Source organism: Crocodylus porosus, unplaced genomic scaffold (assembly GCF_001723895.1).
Source record: "Crocodylus porosus isolate Cpor-Errol unplaced genomic scaffold, CroPor_comp1, whole genome shotgun sequence".
In the NCBI taxonomy this organism is placed as follows: Eukaryota; Metazoa; Chordata; order Crocodylia; family Crocodylidae; genus Crocodylus; species Crocodylus porosus.
This window is the reverse complement of record NW_017728911.1, coordinates 34,188,205-34,205,729: the sequence shown is the minus strand read 5'-3', so window position 1 is coordinate 34,205,729 and position 17,525 is coordinate 34,188,205. Positions and strand designations below refer to the sequence as shown.

General features: G+C 44.4%; 1 protein-coding gene across 2 annotated transcripts in view; it reads left to right on the top strand.

Moving 5' to 3' along the window:
- Positions 1–17,525, top strand: part of IGF1R (insulin like growth factor 1 receptor) — a 250,493-nt gene extending 232,968 nt beyond the window's left edge. For both annotated transcript variants that reach the window (XM_019533782.1, XM_019533781.1), the window contains exons 18-21: positions 845–1,004; positions 3,979–4,108; positions 8,776–8,910; positions 16,100–17,525. In XM_019533782.1, the coding sequence (XP_019389327.1) occupies positions 845–1,004; positions 3,979–4,108; positions 8,776–8,910; positions 16,100–16,466 (792 nt within the window). In that variant the 3' untranslated portion in view covers positions 16,467–17,525. The remainder of the gene's footprint in view (positions 1–844; positions 1,005–3,978; positions 4,109–8,775; positions 8,911–16,099) is intronic.

The window sequence follows — 17,525 nt, the reverse complement described above, 5'->3', positions numbered from 1 at the left end:
TGAGGTAGAGTTTTGATCTGTGTGTAGAGTATTGGTTAGAGACTGAGTCAGGATTGGAGATGACTAGATCTATACTTAGCAGTGCTGCGGTAGACTTGCTGTGTAACCAGAGGATGACTTTCAGCAAAATACACACTGAAACAAGTTACACCTGTGTGTGACTGTGCTGAACTACATGCAACAATCTCAGATTTCATCCTGCGAACAGTGATGATGATGATGGTGATGTGTGTACTTTTATTTGATTGCGAGTAAAATCCATTTTCTAAGCAGTTCTCCCAGGGACCTTATCCCTTTTGTAGGTCTATGCAAGTCGCTCAAGAGTAGCATCAGATCACTGAGCAAGGGAGAGGAGGAATAACTTATCATCCTGTAATGTTTTCTGTTTTGTTTACGCTGATAGAAAAGCTGCCAGCCAAAAGGTCTGCAAAAACTATCTCGCTTCTTCTCTTTAAAATGTTGTGGGGTGGAGGAAAAGGAATGTTAACACTAAATTTGACCTGGTTTGCTTGCTTGCTTTCTTTCTCTTTGTTTTTTTGGGTTTTTTTGGTACATCCATGAAAATAGAACATGCAGCTATGCTGGAGCTAATTGGAGGCCCTGTTTTGTAACAAAGCTTGATGTGGCTGAAGAGGGAACACATGATTTTCCCACTAAGTAGATGCTATGGTCTCTGTAATCATAAGTTTCAGTTCACATTGGTTCTGATGTCTTGTCAGATTGACTTGTGATGATCCAAATTAAGAAAAGCCTGTTGCTACTTTTGAAGGGGAAACAGTTGCTTCTTCCCCCTTCCTTCCAACCCCACCCATCTCACGCCTTATTTCTCCTTGATCTTGCTCAGAATAACCCTGGCCAGGCGCCTCCAACTCTGAAGAAGATGATTCAGATGGCAGGAGAGATCGCAGATGGCATGGCTTACCTCAACGCCAACAAATTTGTTCACAGGGATCTTGCTGCAAGAAATTGCATGGTGGCTGAAGACTTCACTGTGAAAATTGGAGGTGTGTTTTCATGCGTTTCAGCTGTGCTTAAGCAAGTGGGAAACTCGAATATAATATGCTCAGTTGTGGAAAACAGAGGAATTCTTGAAGCTGTTAGTAGGAAGACTTATTCTAAAAATAATTCCTGGAAATGGATGCAATTTATCCAAAAACCTGCTTCATTTTAGGCCCTCTGTTTGATGCTGAATTGAAACATTTGCAGTGCTTCTGTTTGATGCTGCACAGTGGAGAGATGTGGAAGAGAGGGCAGGTTTAAAACATATCCTGCAGTGCAAGATGTGTGCAGGTGTAAACGCCTCAGCCATCTGGGTTAGGTCCTGAAGGAGTGGTTGCCAGTAGCATCTAATTATGGCAGAGGAGGGGTTTGCAGCACATACAAATAATCCCACCTGCTGTTTATTGATTTGGGAAGGAGCATTTTAGGATTATGTTCAAGCCTTTTCGGGTTGGAAGTGGAATGCAGGGGTTGGCTCCTGCTGGAGGCTTTCCAATCTGAGCTGGAATTCTGTTCTCCAGATTACAGAAATGGCTTTCCTGCTGCTGTGCTAAGATACCCTTTTCTACTCCTGCCCCCAAAATAGAGTCGGATGAAATTTCAGATTATTCTCTGGGGAGACTGACTTCAGCCTTTGGTAGTTTTTTTGAGTGGTGCATATTAAAATAGTGTGTGTAGCAGCACGCTTTCTGTTGTAGGAAACTGATTCTTGGAGTATAAAACTAGCAGGGCTTGGAGTGTTTTAACTGAGATGGTCCAAGAAATATGAAAGAAGCAAGTTTTTGACTTTTTTTTTTTTTTTTTATTGGATCAACAATATAGTTCGGAGAGACGTTAGACAAGCTTCCAGGCATGAAGTGCCCTTTCCCAGGTCTGCTATAATCTGAGTCAGTTTGATATGGCAGCTCAGGGAAGCATCATAGGCAGGGATGCACTGATAAAGACCCCACCTGTGTGCGACCCAACATCTCCGCAGCACCCCTGGTGCTCAGGCCCGTTCTGCATGCAGAGCATTGCCGCGGCAGCAGGAGCTTGTAATGGTCCTTTCATCGTTGAGCATGGCACCCTGTGACTGCTTCACGGCTCCCCTTTCCTCTCCCGTTGCTTGCCAGGACTTATAGTGTGCTGCAGCCTCAGGCCAGTGGCAGGGCACAGGGACCGGACTACACTTGCCAGGGAGCTCTGGGCTTGTACCCATAATTAATGGCTACAGCAACCAAAAAAAGCTGATAGCATTTCTCCTTTTATCGGTGCCATTAGGCTCCTCCCAAACATTTAACAATGTGTTAAGCTCTGAAAGACTCACTTTTTTTTGCTCTTTAAAGCTATAAGCGATTACCTGTGCAAGCTTTTAATCAGTAATTATCTATACTGTTCTTATGTAATACTGAAAACCCCTTCACAGCCGAAGAGTTTGGATCATTGTGAGTCAACATGCTAATCCAGACTGTTTAGAACACAGAAGGTTTTTTATTGAATGTTTGCAAGGAGAGAGCATCTTAATGTTCCTTGCATCTCTGTTACTTACTTGCATTACCTTGTATAGAATTTTTCCAGTTAATCCAGATGAAAGTCACCGTGGTATATGGGACTGTCTTTGGAGTGGCAGAGAGAGATCTGAAGCTGTTCCCTAACTCTGTGCATGGAGTATGGTGGGAGAAACAGCTGCTTTCCCAAGCCACACACTGAAGTAATAGCCATGGGGGGGATCGCCAAGGCTGGAAGAGTTCTCTCCTCCCTTTGCTGCACTTCACCATGAAGCAGCCGGAATCCTTTGGGTTCGTGCTGGTGAAGCGAATTTCCCCCTTACCTTGTAGTTTCAGCAAAAGAAGCTGTTCCCTAGGGGTGGTGATAATTGAAGTAACATCAGATCCCCCTACTTAGTTAATTTTCCAGCCAGGTTACTATTAGTTTAAGGTGGTTTGTTCATAGCCTAACATTTTCCATGTAGCAATTGATGAATAAATACGGACCTTTTAAAAAAAATCCAGAAGTAACTTTGAGTAGAGCATGAAATAGGTGGGCAATGTTTGAGCCAAGTCTTGTGTGTGTTTCCTGTTTCAGGTCTAGTGTCCAAGTTGAGCAGTGTAACTACTTGTGCTTTCCAATAATGAAGAGAAGCATCTTCTACAAGATCTGAATAGACTCTTAAGGGAAATTGAATCAAAGTTTTGGGGATAAAAAGGGGAAATTCTAGAATAGATTTTTTTTTTTTTTTTTCATCTAGTCATTTCAAGTAGAAAACTTCAGGTCACGGCTGTGGGTGGTCTGACTTAAGAGAGTGGTCCGGCATTGAAACAGGCAGCCCAGAGAAATTGTGGCATCTCCATGCTTGAACACTTTCAGAAGCAAGTTATACTATTGCCTGGAATGGCTTAATCAGAATGATTCTGCCTCGAGCAGGGGGCTGGACTAGATGACATTGTGAGGTCCTTCCGGCCCTACTTTCCTACGATCCTAAGTACTCTAGTGCAACCGACCTTTTTAGATTTTTTTTTTTTTTTTTTAATGGGCAAAGAATCATTGACCTCAGCACATGCAGAGCTCAGCTGCTTCTTGCGTAATCAGTTTATGATGTTAGTTATGGAAAAAATGTCTTAATCTGTATGTGATAAACACGGGTGGCACTGACTCACTGGTATCTGTGTAGCCAGGATCCACATGCTCCCTTGTGGAACTGAGTGACACCATCCCTGAGCCAATACACTGGTCTAGTCCTAGAAAACACCCCCCCACGCCCAACCTTTCAAGCCTCTTCTTGATTTCTGTGGGAACAGAACTAAGTCAATAGCAAAATTCCCATTAGTTCCAATGGGAGCGACACGTACGTGAAGTATTCCTGCAAAATAAACCATGCTGACAAGTCCCAGATGCTTGCCATGATTCTCGGTTGGTTTCATTCGACAGGTTTTTTGGGGATATTTTTAAAACTTTTGGTGCATAATAACACACACAGTATGTTTCTGCTTCTTGTTTTAGATTTTGGCATGACAAGAGATATATATGAGACAGATTATTATCGGAAAGGAGGGAAAGGCTTGCTGCCGGTCCGCTGGATGTCCCCAGAATCACTGAAGGATGGAGTCTTCACAACGCACTCTGATGTCTGGTAACAAGTGGCTTTTTAATAACATTTTAGACTTTCTTGTTTTGGACTTCTATGAGGTTTTTCCTTACGGATTAGAACAAACACCTGATATCCACAAGGTCTCCAAAGGTTCTCGTATTTTTATCTACCATGATTTATTGTATTTCGCACTGTTCCCATTGCAGATTCTCTATTAGAAACCGCATAGGCCAAATTCTGCTCTCAGATGCATGCAAGGCTCCCATAAACATCAGCAGGAGGAGGAAATGTGTGTAGACGGGCCGAGTCTGAAATTGTATTCCGAGTCTGAAGAGGTAGTGTGTTACCTGCCTGGGTGCAGGACAGTCAGCTGCACACAGCAAAAACTGGTGCTGCCACCTAGAAAAGGGACTGGTTATTCCCAATCCACCATCCTCAAGGAAAGCATCAAGTAGACATAGGGATTCTGACCTGATTTTTATCAAAACCTTCTTTGTATACAACTGCTGTCTTCCATAAGGAGTAGAGAGAACATGTATGCACTGATATTTTTCTTTGGAATTATCCTTGGTGTATTTCCTCCTTTGTTTGGGGCATCGTTTGATTGCCTAATATAACACAAGACAGAAATCCTCCCTTAAAAATGTAATTTGGAGTAGACATGCCCAGGAAGTTACTAATAGAGGAGTTTAGAAAAACAAGGATATGCCTTTTAGAAGAAATGCTCTGCGAACAGCCTTATTTTCAGAGTTGTGTAGATAGGTGTCCAGCCTCTGAAGTAAATGGAGGGCTTGACAAGGGATGATTATGTATTGGCAAAACATTTCGCCCCTTAGTCTGTCATGTTTCTCTGCCTTCCTAACAAGAGGTTTTATTGCTGATGGGTTACAGAATTGGCAGCTTGTTGCCTCCAGGTGTTTAGAAGCCAGGAGAAAAAGTATTTAAGTAGTAAACTTATGATTTTTAAACAGCTTGAGGATTTTGCAGTCAGTAGACTGTAATTCTCCCCAACCTCAGCTTGGAGTGAAAGGTTCATAGCTGGCATTATGTAAGAGGCAACAAAGCAAAGCATCAGAACGTCTCCTGGAAACTTTTAGTCACAGGTCACGACTTTTATACAGCCAGCAACCTCTCAACCTACCACGCCAGTGTGTTCTGGAGAAGTGACAAACTGTGGATCCAGCTAAAAACCCTTTGAATACTGCTGACAAAAGCAAGCAGGTATAGAAGTGAGATTTGCTGTTTTAGCCACATCTTGTAGTTTTTTGTATGGAACCGTATGTAGGTCTGGAGAAAGCACAATTACACACCTACCACTTGTGAGGCAGAACATACCAACGGGTTGCATTTCTGGTGGTCTTGCTCTGAATGTGAAGGCCAGGAACAACTCAGAGGAGGCAGGATTTTGAAGGCTGTGTCATCCAAAGGTCCCACACACAGCGAGCCATCTGGAACTAAGCAGGTCACAATTGTGGAGTACAGCAACGTGACTGACACGCTTTCATTGTCAGTCAGTAACTTGTGAATCCAGCAGCAACCCCCAGCTGTCATTTAGACAGAGAATGGACTGTGCTTGATTGGTTACTTTACTTGGACCCATGCAATTTATTCTGTTTGCTTAGTTTTCCTTCTAAAAATACCAATTAAGCAGCATACTACTGGAACAAAACCTCAGATTCCAGGCAGAAAGTCTTCTAAAGGACAAGGCACAAATTATATAACTTAAGGATGAATTCAAGTTTGGTTTCTTTTGAGGGAAATGTATGCTTCTTGTAATCCGTCAGTCACTCAAGCCAAAGCAAAGCTAAGTGAATATTGCCGCAGCTTAATGGCGATGCAGCTTGAACAAGGTACCTTCACCACAGCTGCAAAACTTGGAGAGTCAACAGTGAGTCACCAAAGACGGGGCTGGTAGATGCCAACCTTAAAAACAGGGGATATGTCTTTGATATAGTTCTAAAAATAAAGACTGTTTTGATGCTACTGTACTACAGTTTGTGCGAGAGGAACTTTCAAGCTGAGTAGATGCAGGCACGCGGCTTTCAAATGCATAGCTTTTGTTTGCAGAGTCGAGGCAGAAATAGATCTTTGCTTCCTTGAAAGGAATTTCTTGGTAGTGGACTTCTATAGCTGTCCCTTCTATATAAACAGGGAAAAATGAATTCTACAGTCCCAGAAAGAAATCACATTTTGGGGAGCGGCCTCCCAATTATTTTTGTCATACAAAGAGGTTTCTCTTAGGATGAGTTTAATATCTAACCCTAGAATAATTTTGTGGATATTTATCTGTGACTCTTCAAATCTTACCGTGTAGGTATAATAGCCAAATTCTGAAGATTTAGTTAAACAAAGGGAAATGTACTGTGTTTGGATGATGTGGACTTTCACTTTCAGCCAGCCACATTCAGAAGCCTTAAATTCAAAGATTTGAGCCCACATTCTTGAAGCCCAACTTATCACTGTCATGAAATACTCAGTGTCTTGTTATTTGATCTGCTTGTGGGTAAAACAGCCGTTCCAGTCAGTTTTTAAATAACTTGTAGAGCAGACCAGATGCTATACATTAAAGCCTTCCTGATGCCAGGAAAATCACCTGATTCCTAGCAGTGCTCAGACTTTGAAGTAGCTTCACGCAAACAATGTTGTTTAGGTATTTTTGTGGCTATTCCCCATTGTTCAAAACATAAAAATGCTGAGACTGTTTTTCTTTTCCTTGCCTTTCGCTGGGATGTTGTGACATCTGGTTCCACATTCTTAGACGCCGTTTCTGGAAGCCAAAATGTCAAAAAGACAAAACTGTGCAAATGGTCAGACTTCAGGATTTATAAACTGTAAGGTGAAATGGCAGACGGCAAAAGAGTGGCTGAAGGATTTGAAGGGTGGGGCTTGACTTTGGTAATTCTCTGCTTTATTGCTCTTGAGGACTGAAGAATGAGGTAATTGGAGATGTACCCCCCCCCCAAATTGTTTCTGGTGGGGGAGGATTTAAAATCAGTGCTGTACCATTTGGGAGCCAGGGCTGACAGGGTAGGTCCTTGCTGTTTTAAGATGTTGTGACCTGCTAATCTGTCTGCTAAAGGACCATTCTCTGGAGTCTGGCCTCCAGGGTTGCAGCTGGTTTGCAGGACAAACTCAACAGTATTATTCCTGTAGCCGTCAGGGTAGTTCTAAGTTATCAAGAAACTGAACAGGAACTTACTTCCTCTCCCCAAGTACAGCTGGTTAGTTGCAAAACCCTTGTGCGGCTTCTGGTTTTAACTGGAGCCCATTTTAGATGCCGTGTATAACTAGAGAGATAAAACCACTCGACTGTAAGTACTTGGTTATATTGAACTCTTGTTTTCACAACAGAAATCTTGCTATCAGTGCACACAGTCCTCTTTCCCTGTAAAGAAAGCATGGCTCAGCACATGAGCAGTGGAGGCACATGCACACGCATACCTGTGCACATTTATCAAAGGACAGTTTTAAAAAACATCGGTAGTTAGGGCAGGACCTTGGGGGGAGGGACGGGGACTTCAAAGAAGTGTGCAGTTTCACAAGCGTGTGTACATCAGAAGGGATGCTCCTCTCCCATAGCTAATGAGCCGTTCAGCTTGCTGCTTCCCTCCTGCAGCCGGCAGGTAGTTCTTTCAAGACCCTCTTCCCTGTATATTGCAAACAAACCTTTGAGCTTCCCGTGATGGTTGAAATGTCCAAATGGAAGTTAGTAGCTTAGATTTGGCTCTTAACGCTAGAAACTGGTTATCACAGAGCTGCATCTTTCCCATGGCTACTCCAAAATAAGTGACATTCAGAGGATCATCGGTTGTTATTGTATCCAGACATCTTGGTGTTCACATTGTGCTGCTAAAGCAGAATGGCAGATGGAGAAACTAGTATTGCCCTGGGATCCTACCTCTTCTAGGAGCAGGTTTGAGGGAGAACCATATGACACTTGCTGCCTTTTCAGCATGCGTCTGTTAGCCAGAGTACAGCTGGAGTTGGGAAAGAAGGGGGGAGAAAAACACTTTTTTTTTTTTTAAGCATTTAACTTGTTTTTGACTTCAGTCTTTCCAATACAATGGAAGAGAAAAGGCAGGTAGCAGCCTTGTCTTCCTGTTTGTCCACCTTCTCCAAAAGTGCCTCAGTATAAGAGAGGGGAGAGACTCGTTATGCACATCCTTCCGGTGACCACCTGCCTGTCAGAGCAGTTATTCTGGAAGTGGTTTGCTTAAAGGGTTATGTTGCTTTTTCAAAAATGATTTATACGATGAGTTTAGTGCCTGGTCAGCCCTGAACATGCAAGTCCTCCAGGAAAAGATGTGCAGGCAGCAGCAATGGCAAAGTCTCTTTCATGTTCCCTTTTTTTGCCTCCCATGAGGACCCATCTTTAGGAGAAGAGTTCATTAGCGCTGCCAGTTCTCAGCTTAATGCTTCTGCTAACATGACAAAGTCGGCTGCTGAGTAGGGCCAAGAGCTGGTGATGGGTTTTCTGATCCGGGGCCTAGACAGAGCCAACCAAGCTCATTAGCATTAGGTCACCAAATAGCCACCAGACGGTAACGATGTTTGGTCATTACCGAGTCTGAGCTATGGGCTTAGATGAACGTTTTGGAGTGGGTTCTACCGGTTCCTTGAACAGTCACCCTCTCGTAGCTACCCCACCAGGCTCTAGGCAAAACCTGCCTTGTTTGCTTAGTGCCTTTAAAGTTGCAATTGTTTTCCAGGTCCTTTGGTGTCGTCCTGTGGGAGATTGCGACATTAGCAGAGCAGCCGTACCAAGGCATGTCCAACGAGCAAGTTCTCCGTTTTGTGATGGAGGGAGGCCTGCTAGACAAACCAGACAACTGTCCTGATATGCTGTAAGTATTGCCAGTCATCTCTCACGTGCTCCATTTGTTTCCCTCTCTCCTGTCTTGAAACTCAAATGCCAAGTTTCTAAGGTAAATCTAGCTCCTTGTTTCTAGTGAATGGATCTGTTGGCAGTGTGGTGATGAACATGTTAGAGTCATTTTTTTTATCAGGGCTCAGTGGCAGTTGGGAGAAGCCAGCTTTCATACCCTTGCAAACTTACAGTGCTGTTTCCACTTCATTGATGGGGTGCTCAAGCTAATGGGTGTAGGTTCATTCTCTCTCTGACTGTCCTTTTTCTCCGTCCATGACTCCTGCCTTGTTCTTCCTGCTACCATTCATTGGTCCTGTATCTGGTTTAAACTAAGTATTTTTAATTATTTATGTGCCTCTCCTTTTGATCTTCTCCCCAGTGTAAAGGCTAGTAAATGACCAAGAACGCAGTGTGATGGACTAGGACAAACTTGTTGCAGTGCTAGGTACTGTTTGGAGGTGTCCCTGTCAATCTAAATAGATGCCATCAAACACCTTTACTAGTAACAGTAATCTCACTACGGCTAAGGATTAGATTCCCTAAAATGCAATCAACAACCTTTTCTGGTGCTGAGCAAATTCAGTTTCCGTAAAATGAATGGTATTATTTGGAGGACTTATCACAGACTTCTGCTTCTTAACGATTTCTATTTTAAAATAATGCTGTTGGGAAGCAGTGTTGGGAACAAGCAGAAAATTTAAAGATGCCACTTAAGTCGAGTCATTTGGGTTTTCCAGTGTCCTTTCCCAGTGTGTTCTCTCTTTGGGATGTAAGCTTTTTCCGTAATTCTGCATACAGATAAGATACTGCAGCAACTTAGCATCCACTGCCACAGTCATGGGTGCTCGTTGCATTGAGAGCCATGCCTTCTCCCTGGCTCAGAGTTGCCTTTTCTATAAACCACAAATAAAAAATAGTGGCCAAGAGCACTTTTTCTCATGCAGGTCCACTAAAGCTGCCTCATACCAGAGATTCTTTAACCAGCATAGACTTTTTCAGCTTTTTGCTTTACATTGTTGAAATGCTTCTGCTGGGTTTTTGTGTTCAGTCGTTTTGGTTGTTCAGACATTTACTACTTTGATATGCTTCCCAAACGAGCTCTCTGGAAGGAAATGCCATGTCTTGCAGTTATTGAAATTTGTTGGAGGCCCACAGAAGGGGCTTAGGATTCTTAGGAAAAAAGCTTTTTTGGCTGGAGTGCTCGCTTTGGTTTCAGATGACATTCAGTTTTGTTTTGTTGTTGGAGGGGGTGGGTAATGGGCGGCGTAGGCAGGAGGAGGAGAGGGGCGGTATGGCTGCTGTGTGACTCCCCAGTCTCACATTTCTTCCTGTCCATGATTCTGTGGAGTTTCTGGCAGTCAGATGGCTCTGAAGTCATGCCTGACATTGTGGGAATTGTGTAGTAGGGGGCTGGGAACATGACAGATCCTAGGTGAGCAGCTGTTATTCCAGGAAGCACTAGAGGGAACTTAAAAAAAAAGGAAGCTGTACAGTGTGGATGAACTGGGCAAGTGGATTTAGCTTTAGAAATTCGCCGTTAACTTGCTGTGTATATCTAGCTGGGGTAGGAGGGAATTGCAGGTAGATCACTGCAAGACCAGCTAGTCACTCCCACGAGCATTTTACTTGTTTGGTCTCATTGCTGGATGAATCTGCATGGGGTCGCCAGCTAGCAAAGCGGAACAGTGTGGATACTGTATAGCAGAAGTTTTTCGACCTTTGTTGAGGAGAGTACCCCTTCTGGTGGGTACTCCTCCTAGCAGGTACCCCCTTCTGGATGTGGATTAGAGCTGGGGGGATCCCAAATGCGAAGTGACCGTGTGTGGTGATGGTGCTTCCCAAGTACCCCCGCTTCCCCGTGCCACTGCTGCGTGCTCCCTGGGGCCTTCCCACGTGGGTCTTCAGCCCGGTTGGCAACCCCTGTTGTGTTCCCCCCCATCCCTCTAATGTTAGTCCCTCGCTTGGGCGATTTGTATTTCCCTACTGGCTTTGTCATCTTTCTGGATTCACAATCCTAAACTTCTGAGTTGATGGGGTAATCCGAGGCTCATTCATATTGACCCGAGAGAGATGCTCTCACTTTCATGCTGGAGTCCCCACCAGATCACAACTCCAGACCCAAAACTCCCAACCTGGGTAATTTAACAGTCCAGTTTTGAGTTTTTTGCTATGAGCCTGGTGGGCACACTCAAACCCAGAATCCAAGTAGCCCACACCCGGGGCTGTAAAGTTTGAGTCTTGTTTCCTGTGTAGCTGCTGCAACAGAAAGAGAGATTGGGAAATCTGCCAGCTTGCAGGTAGTGCTGCTCCCCCAGGGAAGAGCCAAAATAGGAACCCCGCTGTTGGATCTCCCTTCGCCTCTCTCCATCTTCGCCTTTAAGATGCCACTTAAGGGAAAGATGGGCCAGTGGCGCTTAGTGGATTGGATCATATATAACATTTCTTGGCGTCATCTATGCTGTAAAAATTCAAAGATGCCACTTCAGTCCAATTATTTGGGTTTTCCAGTGTCCTTTCCAGGTGGACTCCCAAGCTCTCCTGTCTGATCCATTTTTTTCAAACGTACCTCAGGCTGCTCCCCTTCAGCCTGACCTGTTATAATGCGGTGTCAGCAAGCAGTGCATGATGTCTTCCCCTTTGGTGCTGTCTCATTCCTGGATATGGCCGAACAAAGCCCAGGTCTTGGGAAATACAGTTCTGTGTCCTGTCACAGAATAGGCACTGATCTCCCTGCATCACCAGCTCATGCAAGGTCTAGTTATTTCACCAAATGCTTTATGCCTCAAGCAAAGAAGGTTCCCCCTCTGGGATGGAGGTTGATGTTGGATTTTCCTGGTAAAGCATCCGGTTCCCTGGCACGCTGGTCCCGCTGGGGGCTGTTTTTAGCCTGAAGGCACCAGTTGCAATGGAAACCTAATGCAGCTGGTCCATTGGTCCAGGATATTTTAATATCAATTCAAGCAAAGTCCACCTGCTGCAGGAAAGTCAATAACTGCCTGGACTCAGCATAGTGTAAATGGCAAGCCCAGAAGAGGAGCTCTAGTTATCACCAATGAGAAATCTAGCGTGTGGTATCTCTTCAGCACTGGGCCCCTTCTCTAAATTTGTCCATCGTGCAAGCAGCTAAAGCATAGTTGTGGGTTGTTGGTATCTAAGGCAGCATTTGGTACTGACTTTCAGAGCAGGTGGGGAATGTACCAGCATCCAGAGGCCTCTAAAAAGGAGGTAGAGCCAAGGGCAAAACCTGAGTTGTGTACATAGAAGGACTGCATCAGAGCTTCCCTCACTTCGGTTTGCAGGGTGCCGTCTTGCACCATTGTTGACAACAGCCGTAAGCCCTGCAGTCATTTCCACGAGGGTTTCTGTGTAAGATCCTTGTGTTAGCTGTGATTGTAAGTCACTGCTTCACCAACTTCTGGTTGTGGAGAAATGTTCATTTTTCACTGGGCCAGAGACTTAATACATGGTAGTTTATTTCTCGCTTTCAGTTTAGCCGGGGTTTTCCCTAATGTTCGTTAAAGATGGGGTATGTTGGGTGTTGCTTGGCAGTTACACTGGGATTCGCAGAAGGGGAAAATATTAAACAGCTCAACAGAAGGAACTGAGGTTTCTTTCCAGGTGTTTTTATTCAACTCTTGATGGGCAAGCGAAGCTTGGATTGATTCCTGTTTAAACTGCAGACCCCTGAAATATTTTGCATGATGTTACAACAGATGGAGGCCAGGCAGTAGAGCCGATGAAAGGCATTGTTGCTCATCTGTAGTGAGATGTGGTTTACACACTGCGATTGTTGCAAGCGTTTGGCAGGCTGTGGCTGCGTGTCGGGGAGCTTAGTTTACTGCTCGTAGCCTCTCACTGGGATTTTAGAAGTTAGTTTAGTTGCGCGGGGTGGCATTTGGCTGTGTTTTGAAGCAAGGGTGCATTGAATGATTGCTTCCCCCAGATTGTTAGCCAAATTACACAGCTCCAAGTATTGCTTTGTCCCTGGGTATAGCTCATTTTCCAGCCAGCTTTTTACCACTAGACAAGTACAGAGGTCAGCCCTGTCTCCTAGCGGGCAGGAGACCAGCAAGGACCCTACTCCTCCCTCGCACCGAGTTCCTGAGTGTCCGACATGGCTATGAAGGATCGAGCGGAGGCGAATCACAAATACGTAGATCGCAGAGAAGTAAATCACTTTTCCACCGGGGCTCTTCTTTCACCTTTTTAATATTTAGCACAACAAACACGTTGGCTTTTGCTGTGCTGCTCTGTCGACAGAAAGTGGAGAGCTAATTCAGAGAAGGTTGAAGATCCCACTGCCTCATAATTCATATCAGTTCCCAAGCCTGCTTTACCATCCCTCAGAAGGAAACTTTTTTTTTTTTTAATTAAAAAGCTAGTTTTATCAGCTAGTAAATTCCTCCATTGCCTACTGGACGGCAGTCTGGTACACTGAGAGTGGAAACAAGATCCCAGAGTAAAAAAAAAAAAAAAAAAAAAAGCATCCCTTTTATGGGAAGCTCTGTAAGGTTTTTGAATCTGGACTAGCTTAAGAGAAGCATCACATGTCCTTGTTTGTGCTGATGTCACATGCATTACTCTACGGCTTGTGGTATGTCCTTAGCATTGCCCCTAGGCCGCAGGGCAAAGAGCCAGTGAATATCCAGTGTTCCTGGCTCCAGCTGATGCTTCTATTCAGGGACGTAGCAGTCAGCTGGAGAGGAAACAGCAATGAAGTAACAGAAATGGATTTTATATATTTATGTCACAGCCTTTCTCCTTGTTTGGTGGGGGAGGGGATGACACATTTTTAATGACTGGCTTTACTCTTAGCTTGAAAAATGTGTCTCGGGGCTGCTGACACGAAACAAGTGGTAGATGCACATTTTCACGTGCGCACGTGGTGCACAATTATCCGTTATCCATTCAGGTGACTTCTCTGTGTTGGGTTGTTTGCCGACATTACTTTTTTGGCCGTTGCAAATTAAAGGGATATAGCCGGGCTGTTGTTTTTTTTTTTTTTTTTTTGCTGTGGTGCCAACCAAGCGTTAATAGAAATGTGTTTGTGGTTACAAATGTGTTTCAATTAAGATAACTTGTGTTTGTATTTAAACATTTCCCTGCAGTGCTTTCAACCCATACATGGCAGCATTTCAATCTGTCTTATCTCGCTGTCGCCGTATTCATCAGAGGGGCTCCCCCGGGTACAATATCAGTATTACTCTCTCCTCTCTCGGTTGACACGAAGCAGATTTTCTGGGCTGGTTTTGTACTTGGGTGCATCTGTCTGAGTGGGAGGGTACCGCTGCAACGGTTTCAGACTCCTGGCGCCATGGCACGGGCCCTGGAAGCCATGGTATGACTGACTGCTATAGCCATGACCCTGGAGGCCAGGGTTTCCTGACTTCAGGGCAGGCCACGTGGTTGGTGCTGTCCCAGCACTTCATTGGCTACAGAAATATTGCCTGTTTTGTGGACCTGAAGCCCAGAGTCAAAGGGCTCTGGACAGTATTTCACAGGCAATCTGGCTGAGCCGGTAACTTAACACAGGTAGCTCCAGCTCCCGGTCTCAGCCGCAGGAAGAAGTCTTACCGCATCACCGGAGAACTCCTCTGGGGTGGTCTTGATTGACGCACGTTCTTTTGTCCTCCTGTTTTTAGATCCTTTTTTATTTCAGCCTGAAAAGATGAGTCTACTTTAACCAGATGCCTTCCCGCATAAAGCATGGTTGGTTGGTTCTGAGTCACATTTATGATATCCATTGCCTTCAGGTTTTCTATATTAATTTTCTCCCATTAGCTGGCTGCTGCCATAACGGGAGGCGTCCTTGACGCTCACTCCAGCCATCCAAGGGAGACATATTTGGTTTTGTCGTGTGCAAAGGGCAGGCCCAACTGTGAGCGACCTCCAGTCTTAACGTCACAAAAAACGCTCCTCATCCTGCATATGTTGCAGTTTCATCTCGTGGCTTTGTTTTGCCAGTGTGCAGCTGTCATTGGAGAGAGAACCATAAATGTGTTTTAAACAGGTGATCTCATTCTTTGTAAAATAGTAACGTAGCCCTGGCCAAAAAGGCAAGTCAATCAATAGGCTCTTAAAAGAAATACCAAACAATGGTGCTCAGATCTACAAGGTGATTTAAACTTCCAAGGTGATTTTTCTTTTTTTCCTTGGGGAAAATTGTGGCTTCATTCTTTTGTTTTTCTGGACTTTGCTGTAGTGCTTTTTTCCTACTATTAAGGTCTTTTAGGGTCATAGTAACAGGGTGGAGGATTTGAATTGGTCTGTAAGATGCTGTAATTACCCAGGTGACTTAGCACTGGGTGATAACCATGGGCAAGAGAAACACTGAGTAGGCGGAGAACAACGGTTCTGCTACCTCTATATGCAACAATCATGTGAATACTGATAGGGAAAATTGTGGCCTTCTCTGGTGTCCCAAAAATCATGGAAGAATTGGAAAGGATACAAAAATGAGCAGAGGCTTGAAAAACTCCTGCCGGTGATAGGCTTGGTCCTTTTAACTGGTTTATCCCAGATACGTTCTTCATCACTTGGGCTTGAATCAAAATGGTATGTTTTCCTAGCATCTATACTGTTATTCTCAGATAACCAAGCTGAAAAGAAGGGTGGCGCCCACAGAGTTGGGGCTGCAGGAAAGGAGACAGGAATTGTCATGGATCAACTCTTGTTCACATGAGCATTTTAGGAGACTAGCACCTGGGGGCAGGAAGTGGCCACTTCCGGTCTAATTCTCTCTCAGAGCATTGTGCCGCATTCACAAATGAAAGAAATCCAGTGACCTGGCTACACTCTTAATAATGGTCCTGGAAATCTATTATCTTTCTATCGCATAAGTCTGGTAGAAATTATCTTTCTGCATCTCTAGAAATCGGTATCCTACCTTTCTAGCATTTTCGAGCTGGCCTGTTGGGTACTAGGAAATGGGATCTAAAACTAGATATGGTGTTTTTTGGGTTTGGGGGTAGGGTGAAGACTTGTACTCTTTCTCAGAGGTGTATTTTGTATTTTGTGTCACAAACGCTCTGATTCAGTGTGTTTAGTCATTGGGTTTGCCCAGGGTGCGCATGAAAAGCCTTGGGGTGGCTGCAGTTTGAAGTCAGCCACCCACTGAACAAAAAAGCATTTATTTAGTCAATTTTTTGTGTGTGTTTTAATTCCAGGTTTGAGTTGATGCGCATGTGCTGGCAGTACAACCCCAAAATGAGGCCCTCCTTCCTGGAAATCATCGGTAGCATTAAAGACGAGCTGGACCCAGCCTTCAAAGAGGTCTCCTTCTTCTACAGTGAAGAGAACAAGCCCCCTGACACGGAGGAGCTTGACCTGGAGACTGAAAACATGGAGAGCATTCCTTTAGACCCCTCCTCCACCCTCCAACCCACTGACAAGCACTCAGGACACAAAGCTGAGAATGGCCCAGGCGTGGTGGTCCTGCGGGCCACCTTCGAGGAGAGACAGCCGTACGCACACATGAACGGGGGACGCAAGAATGAAAGGGCCTTGCCTTTGCCCCAGTCTTCGGCCTGCTGATCCTTAGTACAAGAGTCTCTCGCCCACACACCCACCCACACGCACGCAATTGAGGGAAGAAAGAAAGAAAATACAATGTATTCAAAAGCCTACTGTACCTCAGTGGATCTTCAGAACTGCCATAGCTGCACACAGGAGAATCCTCTTTTCAGTAAACATGTTCTAGTTTTTTCTTTTTTTTCAATATGCAAGCAGATGTTTGTTTCGGTAATGGACTCTGCTCGTGGGGCGCAGTTGGCCTTTTAAAACGCTAATGTTAACACTTCATTGCAACAGAAAAACTTGAGATCCAGTGTCTCTTTCTCTCTCTCTCCTTCCTCATCCACCCTCTTCTTTCTCTCTCTCTCTCTCTCTCTCTCTCTCTCTCTCTCTGTGTCTCTCTCTGCTTCATAATGGGAAACATATCTGCGTGCAAGTTCAACCTTACAACACAGGCTAGGTGCCTCCCTGGTAGCCCTCACAAACACCTGCCTAACACTGTAGGTCTTTATAAAAACTGAATTTAAAAGAAAAAAAAAAGACTGGATTTTTAATGTTGCTCTTTAACCTTTTTAGGAACATGTAAAAGAATTAAAAAGGGCCATCATTCGTCTAAGGTTGTTACCATTTTCAACGCTGCCAAATTTTGCCAAAAAACTGAACTTTTATTTGTTTTTTGTAGGCATGGAAAGGAGCACAGTAACCAACTGCTCTATTTAAAGGAAATACTGACCAATACACTCCATTCAATCATACACTGGTATTTAAAAAAAAAAAAAAAAAATCAAATTTGTCTAGATCTTTTTTTTTTTTAAACTGGACAAAAACCGAATTTTTTTTTTTCTCATGATGGAGAAGACGGGGTGGGGTTTAGAATCGGCCCTCCCCGCCACCCCTGCACCCAACACCCACCCTTACGAATTCTGGACAAAACTGGCAGTGGTGAGCCAAACACATGCATTTCGTGCAAAAAGTCAATCGCACGCCAAAAATCAATACAGTAAACAGACGAACCGGAAGAGATCTCCGTCGTGGCAGCCTGCCTTCCTTCGCAGGCTTGCAGGAAAGCGCACGTAGAAA